Here is a 21,758-nt window from a genome sequence, read left to right as displayed (position 1 = left end):
CCATTTTTCTTTTAATTTGGTATCCCTGATGCCTGACACACTACCATGCAAGGTCAGTATATACTAACTGCTGTTGAGCTGGTTTGGTTTAGATTGGGCAGCATTGGCACACATTTGTGAAAAGGCTAGCCAAGCTGAAGATGTAGCTGATGCCCACAAAGCAGATCCAATCAAGTCTATGATCTCAGGCTCATGAATGTCAAATATCAACAACCGAAAAAACCAAGCTACTTATATATGTATTCTATACAGAGACATAATTAAAATTATATGTCACATTTAAAATAAGTATGTGTGCTTGAGTCTGAAAAAAAAGACTATATCTGCTTTATGCCAAAGTACCATAGTACATTGCATTTGTAGTTAGAGGATCTGGGTTCAAATCTTGCCTTGATGATTTATTATCAGTGTGACCTTCAGCCAGTTACTTAACCTGTCTGGTCCTCAGGTTCTCCTATAATTAGGGATGTGGCCTCTTGGAAGCCTAATTGTATTGGGTAAGGCATTTAAAATGTACAGGGTTTAAACCTATAATTCAATTAGGGTGAAGTTATGTAATAATACTAATATCTTGTGAGAAAGTCATCCATAAAATGAAGGGGGTACATTAGATGGCCTATCATTTCCCTTCCAGCTCTAACTGCATTTTATACCAACAAAAAAGAAAGAAGGAAAGAAAGAAAAAATCAATCACTCCATTATTTTATGTATGATCTCATGAAATCAAAAGGAAAGATTTAGAGATTATCTAATCTAGGGGTTCTAAGGCTTTCTGGTGTCATGGACCCCCTTCTGGCAGTTTGAGGGAGCCTAGATTCCCAGAAGCAGTTTTTTCATTTGTAATTGAAGAAAATGATAAATTTCTTTTAAAGATGAATGAAAATAATGATGAGATTTTCTTTTTTCTAATCCAAGTTCACATACAGTAAGACTTCATTTTATGTGACCAATAGGTTCCAAGACTCTTCCTGTAAGTTGAAAACAACATATAATAGTGAGCCCTGTTATTCAATAAATATTTCTTATAATAAGTATATTCTTATACAAAAGTATTTTTTTAGAGGAAAAGGCCCCTTATGCCCTTTCTTAGGCTCATATCAGAGCTATCATCATCACTACTCTTATACTTTGAGGTCATTATTAATAACTAAATAGAGTAATGAAACAAAAAGAAGCCCTGCTTCCTCACAGGGAAGTGACTGGTTACAAGTGAGAATATAAAGACTCATGCTAATGCTTCTCAGAGCAAGAATGAACACGATTGGGTGAACTGTTATGAGACTTTACATTACTTGGGAAAATAGTGTGGATTTAGTCCATAATTAAAATATTTTATGTTAGGTATTTTTCTGCTTTTATTTTTTCAGTTGTCAATTGCATATATTTGAATTTGTCTGTGTTGAGTTTTCATAAAATAAGGTCTTACTGTACCCCAAGAAATCTCTCCATGCACCTACGGATCTTCACCAACTTTTTTATAAGCCTGGATACAGTCTTCAAGGCAGTGCACATGGAGACCATGAAATAATCAAAGTAGCTATAGCACCTGATAGTTTATAAGCTACTTTTCCCTCACAGCCCTGAGCCTAGGAAGCTGCTGATTCTATCTCAGACTCACCTGGAAATTGCCAATATATGAGTGATTCAAGTTCACTTGGAGCCTATAGAAAAGGTGGGAAAAAGAGATGAGTAAAGGAGACATTCGAATTCCAAATCATTGAGTATTCAATCTTGAGGGATGAGCTTTGGAAATTAGAGGAAAGTGTTAAAAATTGGTTTGGAATGGAAAGAAGTAGGGGCAGAGGACAGAAATTACAAATATTTAACTATCACAAAACTCCCAAGAAAAAGGGGTTCCTACCCAATAGGGTAGGATTAACCAGAGACATAACATTTATAATCAAAGTACTCAGTCTTGAATCCCAGTTCTGCCATTTAAGAGCCAATTCGCTTCCTGTTAGTGAAACTTTTTCTTGGATATAATGGCTATAAAAACTGCACCACTGACCTCAGAGTCCAGTTGTAAGGACTTATAGCCTTTTGAGAACCTGAATGCAGCATAAGAAAATTCTCTATTATTCTTGCTGGTAAAGATTCAAGCTCATTTCCCATACCAAGTCTCCAACTCCATCATTTGCTAAGCTTTCCAGTAAAGAGGAAAGTATAACTGACTACCCTACCAGTTCTCTACTCCATCCTATAACCTTATGGTCATCAAAAGTCTCTCCATTCCCTCCTTCTCCTCCGATTAGGGACCACATGTTTCTGAGAAAATAATAATAACTCCCATTTATATTGGTCTTTCAAAATGTAGCTTATTCTCACAAAAATGTGGAGGCCTTGCCACCAGATATTGTATATATATAACAAATTTATAGCTATATTTTCCCCAAAATCTACTATGCTAAAAACCACAATCTATTTCAAAGGATATTAAGTTACTACATCATACCAGAAATTACACTTGTCAAAATGACACTGAGGAGAAATAGAGTTGTAGGAGGTGTCTCAGGTGCCTAAAGTTTTGAATGAAGACTTCACCCACATTTAACTCATTTGCCAAAAAATATGTTAAGCATCTACTATGTGTCAGGCACAGGGCTAAGCCCTGGTGATACAAAGGCAAAAAAGAAATGGTTCTTGCCTTGATGTAGCTTAAATTCTACTTGGGGGAATTCAACATATATATATATATATATATATATATATATATATATATATAAAAATACTAAGTGGAGGTAAGGAGGAAGTATATTCTAGGCACATAAGAAAATATGTAAAAAGATCCAGAGGAAGATGACTGAATGCAGAGGTTGGGGAGCAGGAAGTAGGTCATGTGTGGTTTAGAGAGAAGAGTGTGTGAAGGAGAGTAATGTGAATTAAACCTAGAGAGTGAGGTGGGGGTGCCCACCCAAAAAATTATTGATGGCTTTAGATGCAAGACTAAGGAATTATCATTTTTCCCTAAGAGGCAATGGGCAGCCACAGAAGATTTTTGAGTAACAAGATGATATGGTTAAACTCATATTTTAGGTATATTGATTTAACAAAGGTATGGAAGATGAAATGCATAGGGGAGAAATTAGAAGCAAGGAAATCAATAGGAAGACTATTGAAGTAGATTACGTGAGAGGGGAGGAGGGCTTAAGCTAAGATTTTGGCTCAGAGTAAAGAGAAGATGATAGATGAAACAAATGGTATAATAGTAGAAGTGGCAAGACTTGGTAATAGATAGGAAGGGATAATGGAAAGCTGCAAGGAAAACTAGGAAGTTGTAAAACTAGGTTGGTAGGAATGTTAATATTACCTAGTTCAAATTGGGTAATTAGAATTTTGTACTGCAGGACTCCATTTCCCAGAATCCCACTTTCTTCCTCACCTTACATTTTTACATTTTGGAGATAAAATTTCTGTAACACCGCTTCTCTCTCTCTCTCTCTTCTCCTGCTAACACGTTAGGGAAAAACTTCTCTTTACTCAGGCTTTTACTTTTGTCATTTTATTTCACATTCTTCAAGTGATTATTAATAAATCTTATGAAATATAATACTTGGAGTTATTGGATATTAATTTTAATCTTACAAGATCCTGTCATTTTTTCAGAGGAAAAAGCTGAGGCTCAGAGAAATAAAGTGATCTAACTAAGATTACATAAAACCAAAGTAGATAGTAGAATGGTAGAGACTAGAATCCAACAATATGTTGTTTACGAAAGAAACACTTGAAACAGAAAGACACAGTTAAAATAAAGGCCCAGAGCAAAATCTAGTATGCTTTAGCTGAAGTAAAAAAGGTAAAGGTAGTTTTAATGATTTCAGACAAAGCAGGAAAAATAGACCTGATTAAAAGAGACAATCAGAGAAACCACCTTTTGCTAAAAAGTGTCCTAGACATGAAGTAGTTTCAAAAATCCTGAAAGCAACTTTCTCTGATAAAGACCTCATTTCTCTAATATATGCTGTGTATAGAACTGAGTTAATTAATAAAAATAAGAGCCATTACACAACTGATAAATAGTCAAAGGATATGAACAGGCAGTTTTTAGAAGAATAAATCAATACTGCCTATATGCATATGAAAAAATGCTCTAAATCACTATTAATTAGAGAAAAAGCAAATTAAAACAACCCTGAAGTACCACCTCACAGGTAACAGAAATGGCAGATGCAGAAGGAGATGAAGGAAAAATAGTTACATTAATGAACTGTTGGTGCAGTAATGAACTAGTCTAATCATTCTAGAAAAATATTTCAAACTATATCCAAAAGGCTATCAAACTATCCCTACCCTTTGACCCAGCAATGTCAATACTAGGTCTCAATCCCAAAGAGATCAAAGGAAAAGGAAAAGGGCCTGTATATACAAAAAAACATTTTTATCAGCTCTTTTTGTGGTGACTAAGAACTGGAAATCAAGGGGTTGCTCATCAGTTGGAGAATGGCTGAACAAGTTATGATATATGATTGTGATGGAGCATAATTATGCTAGAAGAAATGAGGAGTGGTTTCAGAAAAATATGACAGGCAAGACCTATAAGAACTGATGCAAAGTGAAGTGAGAGTAACTGGAAGATCATTGTACACAAGAACAACAGTGTTTTAAAATGATGATCAGTTATGAAAGAATGGAATCATCTGGTCAATCAAATGATCCAAGACAATTCCAAAGGACTCATGAGGAAAAAATGCTCTCCTCTTCAGAGAGGAATTGCTCAAGTTCATGGGGTAAAAAGGGTGAAGATCCCAGACTCAAAAAATATTCTCAAGCCATATTACCTTTCCAGTTCCATGTGTGTCAAAATTATACCATTCTTCACTCTCATATAGAAGGATACAAATGTGTTCTAGAATTTAAAAAAAAAAAAGAACAAGTAATATTGTTATATTGGATCTTTATTATCAGGAAATCTTTGAGCTGTAGAAGACTGTAGGAGGGCCCTTTCTTGGAATATTCAACAAATTAGACCCTCTAGAGATAATCTAAATGGGATATCTAAAGGACTGATTAAACTTCTGGGTTAAGATAGCCCCAGAGTGGAAGCAGGGCTCTTCCTCTCCTCTCCACCAACCGAGATACAGTGCCTCAAAAGAATAAAACCAACATCAATTGAGCAAAGGGGCTCCACAGTAGGGCATAGCATGGAAGGTAGGTAAAGCTTGGGCATTTCCACACTAAAAGGAGGAAAAATTACTCCCACCAAGGGGCAAACTCATCACCCCTCCCCAACTCCATCTATGGTGTCAGAGTCAGAGCCAGCACAGGTCAACTTCTAGGTTCTCAGAGGGTGGCTAACTGAGGTCAACACAGACTTCACCCAAAGAGAAATGAGACTTGGGACCCCAGAAGGCTGAGCAAATGTGGAGATAGGGCATAAAGATTGGGCAGAGAGGGGCTGCTCACAGCAGATCACAGAGACTCAAAAAATAGCCTTAGGACAAAACCTCACCCAAGCTGAATACAGAGACTTATCTATACTCCACACCCAGACCTCTTTGGGGGCAATCTTTAGGTTTTCAGAGGCTGGACTTGCTCCTAGTTGCCGCAAGACTTGGGTCCCCAGAAGGCTAAGGAATGTGGAGCTTGGGCAAGGAGACTGCATAGGATTGCTCACGGTAGACACTGTTGCAGAGACTCAAAAAATAACCTCAGTGCAAAAACCTCTCTGGAGCTCAATACAAAAATCACCCACCTTCCTCACTTAGACTTCTGACCAAGAAGGAACAAGGCAATGGCCACCAGTTCCCAAGAACTACAACTCACAACCACCAAAAAGACCAATAATTAACCCTCAATAATTTTATGCAGAAAAAATCCAGACTGAAGAGGAGATGACAGAAGACAACAAACAAGTAAACACACCCAAACCTTCCCCAAAAAACCAGAAATTGGACACAAGCTCTTGAAGAGTTCAAATTTGAGATTATGAGAAAGATGGAAGAGATTTGGCAAGAAAAGTGGAAAATAGTTCAAAAAGAAAATAACAATTTAAAAGACAGAATATCCCACTTAGAAAATAAAGCCCAGAAATCAAATGAAATAATAGGCAAATTGAAAACCAGAAATGATGTGCTGGAAGCCATGAAAATCAGGATAGATCAGACCAAAAAGGAAACTCAAAAGATCTTAGCTGAAAACTAGTCATTAAAAACTAGAATTGGGCAAGTAGAGGCCAATGATCACCCAAGACAGAAGAATTAATAAAACAAAGACCAAAGAATAACAGATTAGAAGGAAACACAAAATTTCTCAGCAAGAGGGTAGGTGACTTGGAAAATAGATCTAGGAGAGATAATTTGAGAATCCTAGACCTACCTGAAAACCTGGAAATAAACAGAAACATTGACATAATACTACAAGAAATTATCTAAGAAAACTGCCCTGATGTTCTTCAATAAGAGGGCAAAATAGACATTGAAAGAATCCATAGATCACCCTCTACATTAAATCCTCAAAAGACCTCCCCCAGGAATGTAATTGCCAAATTCAAGAGCTTCCAAGTTAAGGAGAAAATATTGCAAGAAGCCAGAAAGAGACAATTCAGATATCCAGGAGCACCAATCATGATTACACAGGATCTGGCAGCCCCCACACTAAAGGACTGCAAAGCTTGGAATATCATATTCAGAAAGGCAAGAGAATAGGGCCTACAACCAAGAATCACCTACCCATCAAAATTGACTACATATTTCCAGGTGAAAGTATATTCAACAAAATAGAAGATTTCCAGGTATTTGTAAAGAAAATATCAGAACCAAACAGAAAAATTTGATATCCAAATACAAAAACGAAGATAAATCTGAAAAGGTAAATAAGAAAAAGAGGGGAAAGGGGTTTTTTTCTCTTATTTTTTTCTATAAGATCTTCAATGAGGTTAAATTGTTTCTATTCCTACATGGAAAAATGTTATTTGTAACTCTCAAAAATTGTATTCACTATTATAGTAGTTGGAAGAATTACTCATAGAGAGATATTAGGGTACTAAGTGGTTTAAAATAATATGGAAAAATTTTTTAAAAGGGAGGATAGAAGATTGTACCAAGAGAAACTTGAAGGAATAAGAAAATTAGGATAATCTATACCACACAAAGACGCACATGAGAGGGGAAGAGGACAAATACTATCATAAGAAGGACAGGAAGAGAGTGCTAATAGGTAATACTCAAACCTTACTCTCAGTGGAATCAATTCTGAGAGAGAAGAGCATTTATATCCATTGGGATATCAAATTCTATCTTACCCTATAGGGAAGTAGAGAAGGAAAAACTAAGGGGGGAAGTGGGATGGGGAGTAAAAAAAGGGAGGGAAAGAGAGGGGGGATGAAACTCAATGAACCCTAAAAAAAGTAAAAGGGGACTAAAAAGGGAAGGGGTGGAAAGGGAAGGTGGGGAGGGAAGCAATACTAGGGAGTGTGACAAATAAAACAGTGGTTGGCATAAACTGTTACAGATAAAAGAGTGGTTGCCTTAAATTGTGACCTCAAAGATATGTTTTTTTATATTAAAAATAAAGTGGTCACAAGGGAAAAATTCCCAAATATGAAATATACCCAAGTCAGCTGGGTTTTTATGGAGATTTTAATTAATACAAGTTAAGGAATTAATCAAAGGGAGAGATAGAGTAAGAGGAAATAATGAGAAAAAGGGCTAGGCCAGCCTAGGCACAAGCCCTAAGAAAGAAATCAATCAGTCTTTAATCCACTCACCACAAGATTTGTCCCAAGCAAGATTCTAGTGTTCAGAGAGACCCACCAGTTCAGCTCCTGAGCTCCACTTCAGCTTCCAAGGCTGAATCCCTCTCAGAGAGAGTTCTCTCAGAGAGAGTTCCCTTCTCTCAGCTTCTGACCTCCTTATAAAGAGAATTTTCTCCTATGTCACCTCCCCTAAGTTCTCACATCTACCAATAACAGTAGACATTTTCCAAAGGACAGACCATTCTTAATTCACACCTGAGTAGACTAAACTTTTGAGTAATTCACACCTGAGTAGACTAAAACCTCACACCTCTTTTGTTAAGGCTTGTCCTTTACAAGTTTGCAAGTTGCCTGACCTTCATAGGTACTTAGCACCTTCCTAAAAATAGATTTAGCTTAAGGCTTTTGCTTCACTATAAGTATGAGTTATGTACTTTTTCATTGTTCAATAAAGAGTTTACAACTTTATCTTCCCCTAAAGTATGCTTAAGTATGGGTGGAGGAGAATTCTCACATTCCTGACTAAGTCCCTTCATTGTTTAAAATGGGGAATGGTCTTAACCAAGTGTTCTGAAGTAGGGTCTGAGAATTTTTAAGATTCACAGGAGGAAGAGTATGGTGGGTACCTTAAAAAGACCTTAAAGAAAAAAGGAATAATAAAGTGGAGGAGTTCCATGGAGACTGGAATGACCTCTAGGAAGTGATGCAGAGTGAGAGGAGCAGAACCAGGAGAACATTGTACACAGAGACAAACACACTGTGGTATAATCGAATGTAATGGACTTCTCCATTAGTGACAGTGTAATGTCCCTGCACAATCTGCAGGGTTCAAGGAGAAAAAAACACTATCCATAAGCAGAGGACAAACTGAGGGAGTAGAAACACCGAGGAAAAACAACTGCCTGACTACAATGGCTGAGGGGACATGACAGAGGAAAGACTCTGAGCGAACACTCTGATGCAAATACTAACAACATGGCAATGGGTTCGAGTCAAGAACACATATGATACCAGTGGAATCACGCGTCGGCCACGGGGGGTGGGAGGGAGGAAAAGAAAATGATCTTTGTCTTTAATGAAAAATGCATGGAAATGATCAAATAAAATACTATAAAATTTAAAAAAAAAGACCCTAAAGAAAAATAAGAGAGGAATAAGAAGGGAGGGGGTGAGAAACAGAAGTAAAATAAGGGTGGGGATTAGGGGGACTGATTAAAAACAAAACACTGGTGTAAAAGGAAATAGTGAATAGAAGAAAGAGCAGGACAAGGAGAGGAAATCAAAATGTTGGGGAACACACAAGTGCTAATCGTAACTCTGAATATGAATGGGATGAACTCACCCATAAAATGGAAGCAAATAGCAGAGTGGATTAGAAACCAAAATCCTACCATGTCTACAAGAAATACATATGAGGCAGGTAGCCACACACAGGTAAAGGTAAAAGGCTGGAGCAAAATCTACTGGGCATCAACTGAGAAAAGAAGGCAGGAGTTGCAATCGTAACATTTGACAAAGACAAAGTAAAAATAGATCTAGTCAAAAGAGATAGGGAAGGTAATTACATCCTGATAAAAGGCAGTATAGACAATGAGGAAATATCAGTACTCAACATTTATGCACCGAATGGCATAGCATCCAAATTTCTAAAGGAGAAATTGATGGAGCTCAAGGAAGAAATAGATGATAGAACTATACTAGTGGGAGACTTGAACCTTCCTCTATCAGATCTAGATAAATCAAATCAAAAAATAAATAAGAAAGAGGTAAGAGATGTGAACAAAATCTTGGGAAAATTATAGTTAGTAGATATGTGGAGAAAAATAAATGAGGACAAAAAGGAATAAACCTTCTTTCAGCAGCACATGGTACATTCACAAAGAGTGACCATGTACTAGAGTGTAAAAACATGGCAAACAAGTGTAAAAGATCAGAAATAATAAATGCAACCTTTTTAGATCATAATACAATAAATAATAATAATTAGTAAGAGTACATGGAGAGGCAAACCAAAAATTAATTGGAAATTAAATAATATGATTCTCAAAAATTGGTTAAAGAACAAATCATAGAAACAATAATTTCATTGAAGAGAATGACAATGATGTGACATTCTATCAAAATTTATGGGTTGCAGTCAAAGCAGTACTCAGGAGGACATTTTATATCCTTGAGTGCACATATTAACAAATTAGGGAGGGTGGAGCTCAATGAATTGGACTTGCAAATTAAAAAACTAAAAAGTGAGCAAATTAAAACTCCTCAGATGAAAACTAAATTAGAGATCTTAAAAACTAAAGAAGAAATTAATAAAATTGAAAGTAAAAGAACTATTAAATTAATAAATAAGACTAGAAGCTGGTACTTTGAAAAAACAAATATAATAGATAAAGTACTGGTCAATCTAATAAAAAAAAAGGAAAGAATAAAACCAAATCAATAGTAACAAAGATGAAAAGGGAGATCTTACCTCTAATGAAGAGGAAATTAAGGCTATCATTAAAAACTATTTTGCCCAATTATATGGCAACAAATAAGGCAATCTGGGTGATATGGATGAATATTTACAAAAATATAAATTGCTTAGATTAACAGAAGAATAAATAGAATTCTTAAATCAGAAAAAGAAATTGAACAAGTCATCAAATAACTCCCTAAGAAAAAATCCCCAGGACTAGATGGATTCACAAGTGAATTCTAGCAAACATTCAAAGAACAAATAATCCCAATATTATACAAACTATTACATAATAAGTAAAGAGGGACTTCTACCAAATTCCTTTTGTGACACAAATATGGTACTCATTCCAAAGTCAGGCAGACCAAAAACAGAGAAAGAAAACTGGAGACCAATCTCCTTAATGAACATAGATGCAAAAATCTTAAATAGAATACTAGCAAAAAGACTCCAGCAAGTGATCACGAGGGTAATTCACTATGATTAGGTGGAATTTATATCAGGAATGCAATTATGGTTCAATATTAGGAAAACCATGTAATTGACCATATCAACAAGCAAACCAAAAAAATCACATGATTATCTCAATAGATGCAGAAAAAGCTTTTGACAACACTAGAAAGCATAGGAATAGAAGGACCTTTAGTAAAAATAATAAACAGTATATATCTAAAACCATCAACAATCATCATATGTAATGGGGATAAGTTAGAAGAATTCCCAATAAGATCAAGAGTGAAACAAGGATGCCCATTATCACCTCTATTATTTAACATTGTACTAGAAACACTGGCAGTAGCAACTAGATAAGAAAAAGAAATTGAAGGTATCAAAACAGGCAATGAGAGACTTTGTAGATGATATGATGGTCTACTTAAAGAATCCTAGAGAATCCACTAAAAAGCTAGTGGAAATAATCAACAACTTTAGCAAAGTTGCAGGATACAAAATAAACCCACATAAATCATCATCTTTCCTATATATTTCTAACACATCCCAGCAACAAAAATTAGAAAGAGAAATTCCATTTAAAATTACCCTAAACAATATAAAATACTTAGGAATCTATCTGCCAAGACAAACACAGGAATTATATTAACACAACTACAAAGCACTTTCCACACAATTAAAATTAGATCTAAACAATTGGGGGAAAAAATATGAATTGCTCATGGATAGGACAAGCTAACATAATAAAAATAATAATGCTACCTAAATTAATTTACTTATTTGGTGCCATACCTAAGAAACTATCAAGAAACTTTTTTTACTGAATTAGAAAAAACTATAACACAGTTCATTTGGAAAAACAAAAGATCAATAATATCAAGGGAAATAATGAAAAAAATATGATGGAAGGAGGCCTAGCAGTACCAGTTCTAAAACTTTACTATAAAGCAGTGGTCATCAGAACAATTTGGTACTGGTTAAGAGACAGAAGGGAAGATCAGTGGAATAGACTTGGGGAAAATAACTGCAGCAAGACAGTGTATGATAAACCCAAAGAGCCCAGCTTTTGGGATCAAAATCCACTATTTGACAAAAACTGCTGGGAAAATTGGAAAATAGTATGGGAGATATTAGGTTTAGATCAACATCTCACACCCTACACCAAGATAAACTCAGAATGGGTGAATGACTTGAATATAAAGAAGGAAACTCTAAGTAAATTAGGTGAACATAGAATAGTTTACCTGTCAGATCTATGGGAATGGAAAGATTTTAAAGCCAAGGAAGAATTAGAAAATATTGCAAATTATAAAATAGATAATTCCAATTACATTAAATTAAAAAGGATTTGTTCAAACAAAACCAATGCAATAAAAAATAGAAGGGAAGTAACAGATTGGGGGGAAATCTTTATGACAAAAACCTCTGACAAAGGTCTAATTACTCAGATTTATAAGGAGCTAAATCAAAAAATCTAGTTCAAAAAATCAAGCCATTCCTCAATTGATAAGTGGGCAAGTGACACAAATAGGCAATTCTCAGATAAAGAAGTCAAAAGTATTAATAATCACATGAAAAAGTGTTCTAAATCTCTTATAATTAGAGAACTACAAATCAAAACAACTCTGAAGTTGTTTTCACACCTAGCAGATTGGCTAAAATGACAGCAAAGGAAAGTAATGAATGTTGGAGGGGATGTGGCAAAATTGGGACATTAATGCATAGCTGGTGGAGTTGTGAATTGATCCAATCATTTTGGAGGACAATTTGGAACTATGCTCAAAGGGCTTTAGTGGACTGTCTGCCTTTTGATCCAGCCATAGCACCTCTGGGTTTATACCCCAAAGAGATAATGGTTTTGGGAAAAGATTTGTACAAGAATATTTATAGCCAAACTCTTTGTGGTGGCAAAAATTTGGAAAATGAGGGGATGCCCTTCAATTGAACAATGGCTGAACAAATTGTGGTATCTGTTGGTGATGGAATACTATTTTGCTATAAGTATAATGAACTGGACATATTTCATGTGAACTGGAATGACCTTCTTGAATTGATGCAGAGTGAAAGGAGCAGAACCAGGAGAACCATATACATAGAGACTGAAACACTATGGCACAATTGAATGTAATGGACTTCTCTACTAGTTGCAATGCAATCATCCAGGACAATTCTGAGGGACTTATGACAAAGAATGCTATTCACATCCAGAGAAAGAACTGTGGAAGTAGGTACACAGAAGAAAAACAACTGCTCAATCCCATGGGTCAATGGGGATATGATTGGGGATGTAGACTCTAAGATATCACCCTGATGCAAATAATAATATGGAACTAGGTCTTGATCAATACATATGTAAAACCCAGTGGAATTACTCCTTGGCTATAGGGGATGGGGGGAGGGGGAGGAGGGTAGGAAAAGAACATGAATCATGTAACCATGGAAAAATATCCTAAATCAATTAATTAAATAAAATTTTAAAAAAATAAAGGACTGATTAGACTAGATTTTTCCTCCCCAAAATGCCTTTGAGTCATTCCAGTGCTACCGAGTTCTAGAAGTAGAGTGAAGGTGGGGAGGGTTGCTTAATTAGCAAACTATTGATGTGTATGGGTAAGCACTTCCTTTATTTAGAATGTAAGTTCCTTTGCCTCAGAGACTATTTTGTCTTTTTCTTTGTAACCTCAATAACACAAGTCCCAACATTTTGTAAGTACTTTAAAAATGTTAGTTGATTGGGGCAATTATGTAGCTCAGTGGAAAGAGGTAGTACCTAGAGGTTCAAATCTAGCCTCAGATAATTCCTAGCTGTATGACTGGGGAAATTACTTAACCCCAGTTGCTTATCCCTTGGAACCAGTGTTTAGTACTGATTCTAAGATTCTGAAGAGTGGCAAAACTGGGTTTGGTTGGGACTGATGCTGTACCAGGGATCATCTTGAAAATAGGGTTTAGGAGAAATCTGGCTTCAGAGCCAGGAAAGTCTTGGGTTTAAGTTTTGTCAATCTTCTGGCACACACTGGCTATGTGACTCTGGGCAAGTAATTTAATCTCTCAATGCCCCCAGGCAACTCTCTATGATTATAAATCCAGAGCAGATATGTACTTGGGGAGTTAGTTCAGTGAGTTTTCCTTATACCAATGGAATCATTTGTTGTTGAGCTCTTTATGACCCCATTTGGTATTTTCTTGGCAAAAATACTAGAGTGCTTCTCTAGCTCTGAGGCCAAAAGGGTTAAGTAACTTAACTTGCCCAGGGTCACAAAGCTAGTAAATATCTGAGATCAGATTTTAAACTTAGGGAAATGAATCTTCCTGACTTGACTTCAGGTTCAGTGCTCTATCCATTGAGCCACCTAGCTGCCCCAATAAAATCACAGAATTAAAAAGAAGTTTAGAGTTTAAATAGAAGGGGGGGGGGGAGTTCAGGAACCAAGGGACTGGGTGACTCCTAACCAAGTAACAAACAAAACCATTATTCTCCCTTTCCCAGCAATATCAGGTAAGTCTTCTGGTTTGTCACACCTGACTTTCCAATTCCTCCAACTCTCAACTCTTTCCCTTCTGATCTGGGTACTGCCCTTAAAGGAGCATTCCAAAGACCATTGGAATCATTAGACTGTAAGCTCCCTGAGTGCAGGGACTATCTTCTGGGTGTCACATAGTAGGCACTTTAAAAATGTTTACAGACTTATTTATTGATGAAAGATCTAGAGATCTATGCTCCAATCCTGTTTTTGCCACTCACAGTGTAATTGGGAGCAAACCCCATAACTAGTCTGAGTGTACTTTCTTATTTTATAAATGAAGGTAGTTGCTTTCCCCATGCCTGTTGGAGGATTCTAATGAGATATTGGCTGTAGATGTCATTGTCAGCATTGAAACAGTGTCAATGTGGTGTGACAGTGTTGTCCTTTAGGCTAGGAAAGTCCAGTCTGTCACATCAGCATTAGTATCACCTCCCAATGGGAAGCCTGTTTTTCAGTGACTAAAGGGCTTTCACATACATTATCTAATTGGACCCACACATCAATCCAGTGAGGCAATTTTTATTATTTTCATTATTTTGATCATTGGCTCAGGAATTTAGAGTCAGAAAGGCTCCTATAGTTATACAACCCCTGAGTATGTCAAAGAATTTTTCCAAAAAATCAAATCAAATCAAAACATGAAATGGAACTTTTTCCTCCTGAATAAAAAAGCACCCCTATTTTGCAGATGAATAAACTGAGACCCAGAATGATCATGTGACTTGCTTAGAACCTCACTTATAGGGAGTAGCAAAGTCAGAATTTAAAGTCTTCTCCTCTGACAAGAGACAGTATGGTTTTAAAAAGTTCTTAAATTTTGTGTGTGCAGAGACTCCTTTATGCCAATGAAATAATTTGTTATTGACTCATTTTTCATGTCCAGCTCTTTGTTACCCCATCTGAAATTTTGGCAAAGATATTGGAGTGGTCTACCATTTCCTTCTCTAGCTCATTTTACAGATGAGGTAACAGAAGCAGAGTTCAGAGACTTGCCCAGGGTCATACAGCTATGGAGCTATTCTCAGAATCATATTTTTAAATACATAAGAAATGCAGAATTTAAAAAGGAAATAAATTATATTTCTGTCAACTGGATTTTTTTTCAAGTGTCAGGCTTGCTCCTGTCCCCTGAGAACTCACCAGAAGGAAGTCGTAGACTCAACTGTTTCAGACTGAACAATAAAGTGCTTGAAGTGCTTGGTGACCCCCGTTTTGGTGGGACTAGTGGACATAGTCAAATGTTAAGTACCTTTTTTTATGTCTCAGTAGCTTCTCCCATTGTATTAAAGTCCTTTTCCAGGAAGCCCAGCCTTTGCTTGACCCTTTTCTTTTGTAGTAGACCACTCAGTGATACCCCAGCTCCTGGCTGTAACCTCTTTCCCAAGCCTGTCAATGCAGGTTTGCTGTACCAAGTTCCTCCAAAGGTATACAAGATCCACAAGTTCCATTATTCTTTGGCAAATCATCTAGCATGGTGATCCTCCCAGAGATACTGTCCCCAGAGCCCCAGGGTTCTAACTGTGTAGTATCTTGGAGCCTGGCTCTGTGCCAGCAGCCAATTATTGAACCTTTCTATTTTCTGATTAAAGACTTGGTTTTTATGGCTACTTTAGTAGTTCTGTGTTATTCCCAAGATAACATTTAAATAGTTTTCCAATTAGAAAGAAAAAAATTCATGAACCTCAAGGTCCTCAAAGAGGCCTTGGTTTATTGGATAGGGCAATGAACTTGGAATTGGAAAGAGACTTAGGTTCCCACCCTGCCTCATACACTTGCTGCTACACATCAGTTTCCTTATCTGCAAAATGAGAGGGAGAGAGGGAGAAGTTAGATTTAAGAAACCCTGCTCTAATTCTGCATTCTGATCTAAATCTATGATTCTTCATCTCCAATCCATATAGGCCCCGTTCAGATTCATAAAGGGAGTTAGGAACATAGAGAAAAAAGCTGAAGAGATTGGTCTACTTTCACCTCATTTTATAGAGGAGGAAACTGAGACCTGGAACAAAAAGGATTTGCCCAAGGTCATATAGGTAATGTGTGAGGTTGGAACACTTGTCTTCTGCCTCCAAATCCAGTGCTTTTCTAGAATACAAGTTAGCATTGGAACTAGGACTAGAACAAGGGCTCTGACTTGATGTCCTGGCTTCTGGATTGTTGGGGTTTTTTTGTTGTTGTTGTTTTTGTAGTGCTACATATGTGGACAAACCAGAGCTCATTCAGTTGGACTATGCTACCACCCATGAGTTTTCCAAGCCCAATCCATACTGACCAGGCTAATCCGAAAGAGCGGGGCCAGAGAAGAATTAGGGAAAATAGCATAGGCTTGAGTTGAAATAGAAGACATGAAGCTCGTATTATTTTTAGAGGTGATGATGATAGATGGTATAGAAGGCATGTCAAGGATGAACTGCATTTTCATGTTGGGGAAGTTCTTGGAAACCTGCAGAGACAAAGAAAGAGAAGTTGTAGATGAAGTGCTCAGTTATCACAAATTCTTGAAGAGATAGGATAGCATTTTTTATAAACCCCCATTGCTGATAGTATCTAAAAGGGGGATAGCTGAGGATCTCCCCAATACACTTTTCCTGCTCTATTCAATTCCAATCATTAAAAATGTCAAGTCACTCACCATCTGTCTCTGAACTATTTTTCCTGGATGTTTTCCTCATATTCCTTGTCATTCACTCAAGATCTCTGCCAAACTGACTGACCATGTTTGTTTTCTCTTCACACTGGGTTTGTCCTCTATGTCCAGAATGTTCTTCCTCTTCATCTAGCACCCTTTAAGGTTCTGTTTAAGGTCTACTTCCTACAAGAGGCCTTTCCTGGTTGTCTTGTTTCCTAATGTCGCTCCATAATTACTTTGTATTTGTTCTGAATGTGCTTTGTATCTACTCAATTCTATACATCTTGTTTACCCTAAAGAGAATGCCCCCCTTAAAATTAAAAGAGTTTTTTCACTTTTTATTGATATCTCATTTTTATATGACCTTCATTTTTCATTATGTCTCTACACTTCCCAGAGACCATCCCTTATAATAAAAAATAGAAAAGGGGAAAGGGGAAAGGGCAGTTCAAGTTCTTGGACCCCAGATAGTCTAAGACTCTGTACCCTAGAGCCCCCCAAATAACAACTCCCTGTCAGAGTCATCACCAGCCATGCTTTCAGCCTCCCTTCATGGTCCCCTATCATCCTTCAGCAGAGCAACCTTTGTAGTGATACATTCTTCCCAGTGCCTCTGTGGCTGCTACAGCCCCTGCCTTCTCCTCAAGACAGAAAAGGTAAGTTCTCACCAAAGTCCCTGGTGCTATCAAGTGTCTCAACATCAGAATTTGTTTTGGATGATGGAAATGACACTACAAAACAAGTATCATAAACAACTGCTTTGCTGCTCTTCCATAAGGACAAAGGGATACTAGTAATGTTTAACAACCAACACTACAGAAAAATATAGTTATGACACAGCACTAAATTTAATTTGCATTAAGATTTTCTTCATCACTTCTCTGAGTCTTAAACAGTCAACAAAACCAAAAATAACCAAGCCTTGGTTTATAGCATTTGCTATTTCCAAGGTATAAATGCTCACAATGAAAATTTAATAATCAATTCTCATGAGCTAGTGTGAGTTGGCTCTAGTATACCCATGCCTAAAGACCATGAGACATTTCCATCAGTGCTGCAGCTAAAATTATCTATTGGTGTTATCTCTCCCATGGAATATGGGCCCTTTGACAACATGGGACTGCCTTACCTTGCTATTGGTATTAGAATTCTCATTGCTCAGCAGTGTCTTATATATAGTTAACACTTATTCATAGAGAGTGGCAGGAGAGAAGCATCAAGTCACCAGGGAAGGTCATGTCCAGCTCAGTTGTCATGAACAAGCCTGGTGGACCTTGAAAGAAAGGAAGGTGTTCTATAGGCAGATCATGGTTCCAGACATGGTAGAGGACCAAGAGGCAGCTGAAAGTTCAGTGGAGAAAGCCCTAGGCCTACTCAGGAAGAATCTAGCTTAAATTTGACTTCTAGCACTCAAGAGGTATACAGCTCTGGGCAAATCACTTAACCTCTGATGGCTTCAGTTTCTTCACTTGTAAAATGAGAATAATAACAGCATCTACATTTCAGGGTTGTTATAGGGATAAAGTGAGATAATATTTATAAAAATGCATAGCACTGTGCCTAGCACACAATAAGCACTATATAAATGCTTGTTCCCTTCTCCAAAAACAGAGAAAGAAAAAACTATGATACGGGACATATTTAGACTATTTCACTAACATCAGGATATGCTCATTGATATCTCTGTGACTTTGAATCAATATTTCAAATTACACTTAATATGTGGTTGTCAAAATAACCTGTATCTCAGGTGGGTCCTGTAGGTCACACTTCATAGATAAAGATGGTTCTAGTTGGTCTACCATGTACTTTGAACTGGTTTCTCACTAATAGGTGGGCAGAGGGGTTTGCACCAGTCTATGTAAGCCTACTTTCTCCTGGTATCCACTGTGTAATCTATGAACTCAGCAATAGCCAAACTTGCTACCCTGATACCATGATGTTCTTGTCAACTTAGATACTAATTTCTCTCTCAGTATCTGGCTCAGAGACTATTACAAAAAGAAATGGAACAGCTCACCTGAGGGATCAGAGTTCCATAGACCTTGGTTGTCAGAGGGAATTTGGAGTCCTTTGGAACCTGTAGTAAGTGAAAAAGCAAGCGATTTTAAGGCTTGCCACTCTGCTGTGTAGAAGAACAAAGAATTCCATTTAGGGTAGTAGGGATGGCTCAAGCCACACACACCTACTCCCTATCCACTCCCCTCAAGCAGCAACATCTTCCCGGAAACTAAGAAAGAACTACATAAAGTTCATGATCCCAAACACACACATCTCCTTCCCCTAAGATAATTGTGCTCAAGATACCAGAGATTTGGGTCATCTACAAATATCTACAAACTGCTCGCCCTCAGCCCGCCATTACTGTCACCATGCTGAGAGTACACCAAGCACACTCCTTTCCCTGATCTGGACATTTTCACTGGCTTCTCCCATGCCCAGAGCTCTTTTCCCCTTCATCCTCCTCCTGGCTTCCCTAGACTCTTTCAAATGGCAGCTACAATCCCATCTTCTAAGAGAAGCCATTCCTGATTCTCTCCAATTCTAGTGCTTATTTCCAATTTATCCTCCATATGTCTTACTTTTACATAGCTACTTGCCAGTTGTCTTCATCATTAGAGTGCTAGTTCCTTGAGAGCAGGGATCATCTTTTATTCTTTGTATGCTCAGCACAATTTCTGGCACATAGTAGGTATTTTACAAAAGTCTGATTTGATTTAACTTGAACAGGAGAGTGGGGTTGAGGAATCTTGGCTTCACTCATTCTAATCATCCCCCTCCAAAAGGTAGAAGTTCTAGATAAATAAGATTTAGATCCAAATAAAGAAAAACTTCTTAATAATAAGAGTTGTCCAAAAATCAAATGGAGGTAGTGGATTTCAGACCTAATGACTGTCATTCACTAGAAGTGTCAGTGAAGGTGTCAGATTTCAGTGATGTGGAAGAAGGGGTTCTTGTTCACTTACAGACTGGACTACCTACGAGCTTCTCTCTAGCCCTGGGAAGCTGGGATTGAGTCCACCTGCCCTGTCTTACCATTTCATTAGTCATTTTGAGGGATTTTATTCCAGCATCTTGGTAAACTTGTTTGGCTGAGTCAAAGAAGTAAGGTGAGACGGCAAAATAAATCATTCGGTGATTGTCTTCAGGGATTTTCATAACAGAAGGTGAAAAGGCATGTTTGGAGGGATTAGTCAAACTGAAAAATTGGCCCTAGGAATGAAGGCAAAAGAGAATACAATCAGGGACAAGGACTTTCCACAGAAGATAATCAGCTCTTAGGAACAGTTAATTATCTCTACAAAAGGAAATACATATATATATATACATACACATATATATATGTATGTATATATATATATATAGTTACTAATTACCAGAAAAAATATTGAAGTCACTAGTAAAAAAAGAGAATTAAAATGCATTTAAACACCATCTTATACCAATTAAATTATATATATGTATATATACATAAAACTTGATTATATATAATACAACAAATATATTCATATATTGTTGTTGGAATTGCTAATTTGCAAAATCTTTAAAGAATAGTGTGGTGGCACACAGGAAAACATTTTTTTTAAACCCTTACCTTTCGTCTTGGAGTCAATACTGTGTATTGGCTCCAAGGCAGAAGAGTGGTAAGGACAAGGCAATGGGGGTCAAGTGACTTGCCCAGGGTCACACAGCTGGGAAGTGTCTGAGGCCAGACAGGAAAACATTTTAAAAAATCATATCCCTTTCATCCCAACCTTTGTTTCAATAATTCTATTCTTAAGACAATGCCTTGTCTGATATTTGGAAAACTGTTACCTTCTGTCTTCAAATCAATACTAAATATTGGTTCCAAGGCAAAAGGTAGTAAGGTCTTAAGTGGCTTGAAGTTAAGTGACTTGCCCAGGGTCATACACCTAGAAAATATGTGAAGGCATATTTGACTCTATAGCCTCTAGGTTTGGCTCTCAATGCACTGAGTTTCATCTCTCCCCCTTATTTTTTTAAAGAGTTATGTTAAAAAAATTATAGCTACATTATACAGAATCGCAAAACAAGCAAACTTAAAGCAACCTGACACTAGAAGGTTAAATACATTGTAATTTATTAATGTAATAAATTACTACAATGCAATTATTACTGACCTGAGGAGTACAAATAAGAATTTCAACTTTGAGAGACCCACCAAGTCTTTAACCTTCATATCCTTAATTTCTAGTATCTATTGATCAGAGGATTCTCTGATTACCTATTTTATTACCACTCACCTTCAGAGGAATAAACAGGCCGTGGGTCATGATTTTAGGAGCTGCCACCAAGGAATAATTGATTCCAGCTATTTTATCTGCATAGACTTTCACTATTATAAAGCGGGAAGGGGAGAGAGAAGTTGCACATTTAAAGCATAGCACTTTACTATTAAAAAACAGCAGTCTCCAAATAAACATGGTAAAATGATTTGTACAAAAATTAATATGCCCATGACCATAGAGGAATTTGAGGCTTTAGGGAAAGATGTAAAGGACTTAGGACCATAAGATAATGGAATCTCATATCTGGAAGGGATTTCCAGATGAAGATCCAATGTCCTCATTTAATAGATGAAGCCAATAGAAGTCAGAAATGACATCCAAAGACACACAGTTAATACTTGACAATGCATTAAATTTTAATCCACATCTCTCAATTCCAAGTCCTTTGATCTTTCTACTATATTAGAATGTCTTTTTGAAGTTGAGTTAGAGACTCTAAAGTCTGAGGACAGGGACAAGGACTAATTCCCCATTTGTATCCTTTAATATTCAACTCAAGTCCTGAGGTCTTTTCTGCTTCCCCCACTTCCATTTCACTTCCTAATTAATATCATTCCTCTAAGGTTGCCTTGTATCTACTCTGCATTTACCTTGCACATTCTCATTTTTACAGTTATCTCCCCTAACAGAAGGTAAGCATCATGAGGGCAGGGACAGCTTCTGTTTTTTCTTTGTATCCCTAAGTGCCTGGCAG

At 37.0% G+C, this 21,758-nt stretch overlaps 1 protein-coding gene across 1 annotated transcript; it reads right to left on the bottom strand.

Annotated features, from left to right (window-relative positions):
* Positions 1 to 15,739: 15,739 nt before the first annotated feature.
* Positions 15,740 to 19,963, bottom strand: LOC103098543 (bactericidal permeability-increasing protein). Its single transcript, XM_007474376.2, has 3 exons — positions 19,791 to 19,963; positions 18,775 to 18,834; positions 15,740 to 16,568 (listed from the first exon to the last, which is right to left on the bottom strand). The coding sequence occupies exons 1-3, from the start codon at positions 19,911 to 19,913 to the stop codon at positions 16,359 to 16,361; spliced, it is 393 nt and encodes a 130-aa protein (XP_007474438.2). The 5' UTR covers positions 19,914 to 19,963; the 3' UTR covers positions 15,740 to 16,358.
* Positions 19,964 to 21,758: the final 1,795 nt, after the last annotated feature.

Source organism: Monodelphis domestica, chromosome 1, assembly GCF_027887165.1.
Source record: "Monodelphis domestica isolate mMonDom1 chromosome 1, mMonDom1.pri, whole genome shotgun sequence".
NCBI classification, from domain to species: Eukaryota; Metazoa; Chordata; class Mammalia; order Didelphimorphia; family Didelphidae; genus Monodelphis; species Monodelphis domestica.
Note: the sequence above shows the minus strand (reverse complement) of the source record. Positions and strands in the feature narration are given on the sequence as shown.

Bases quoted from the DNA above. Each gene is read 5' to 3' on its own strand.
- LOC103098543 (XM_007474376.2), bottom strand. From the start codon at position 19,913: ATGAAAATCCCTGAAGACAATCACCGAATGATTTATTTTGCCGTCTCA. The intron at 18,835-19,790 runs GTAAGACAGGGC...CACTTACTACAG, and splicing joins TCAAAATGACTAATGAAATG to GTTCCAAAGGACTCCAAATT. The intron at 16,569-18,774 runs GTGAGCTGTTCC...TTGTCTCTGCAG, and splicing joins ATGGAACTCTGATCCCTCAG to GTTTCCAAGAACTTCCCCAA.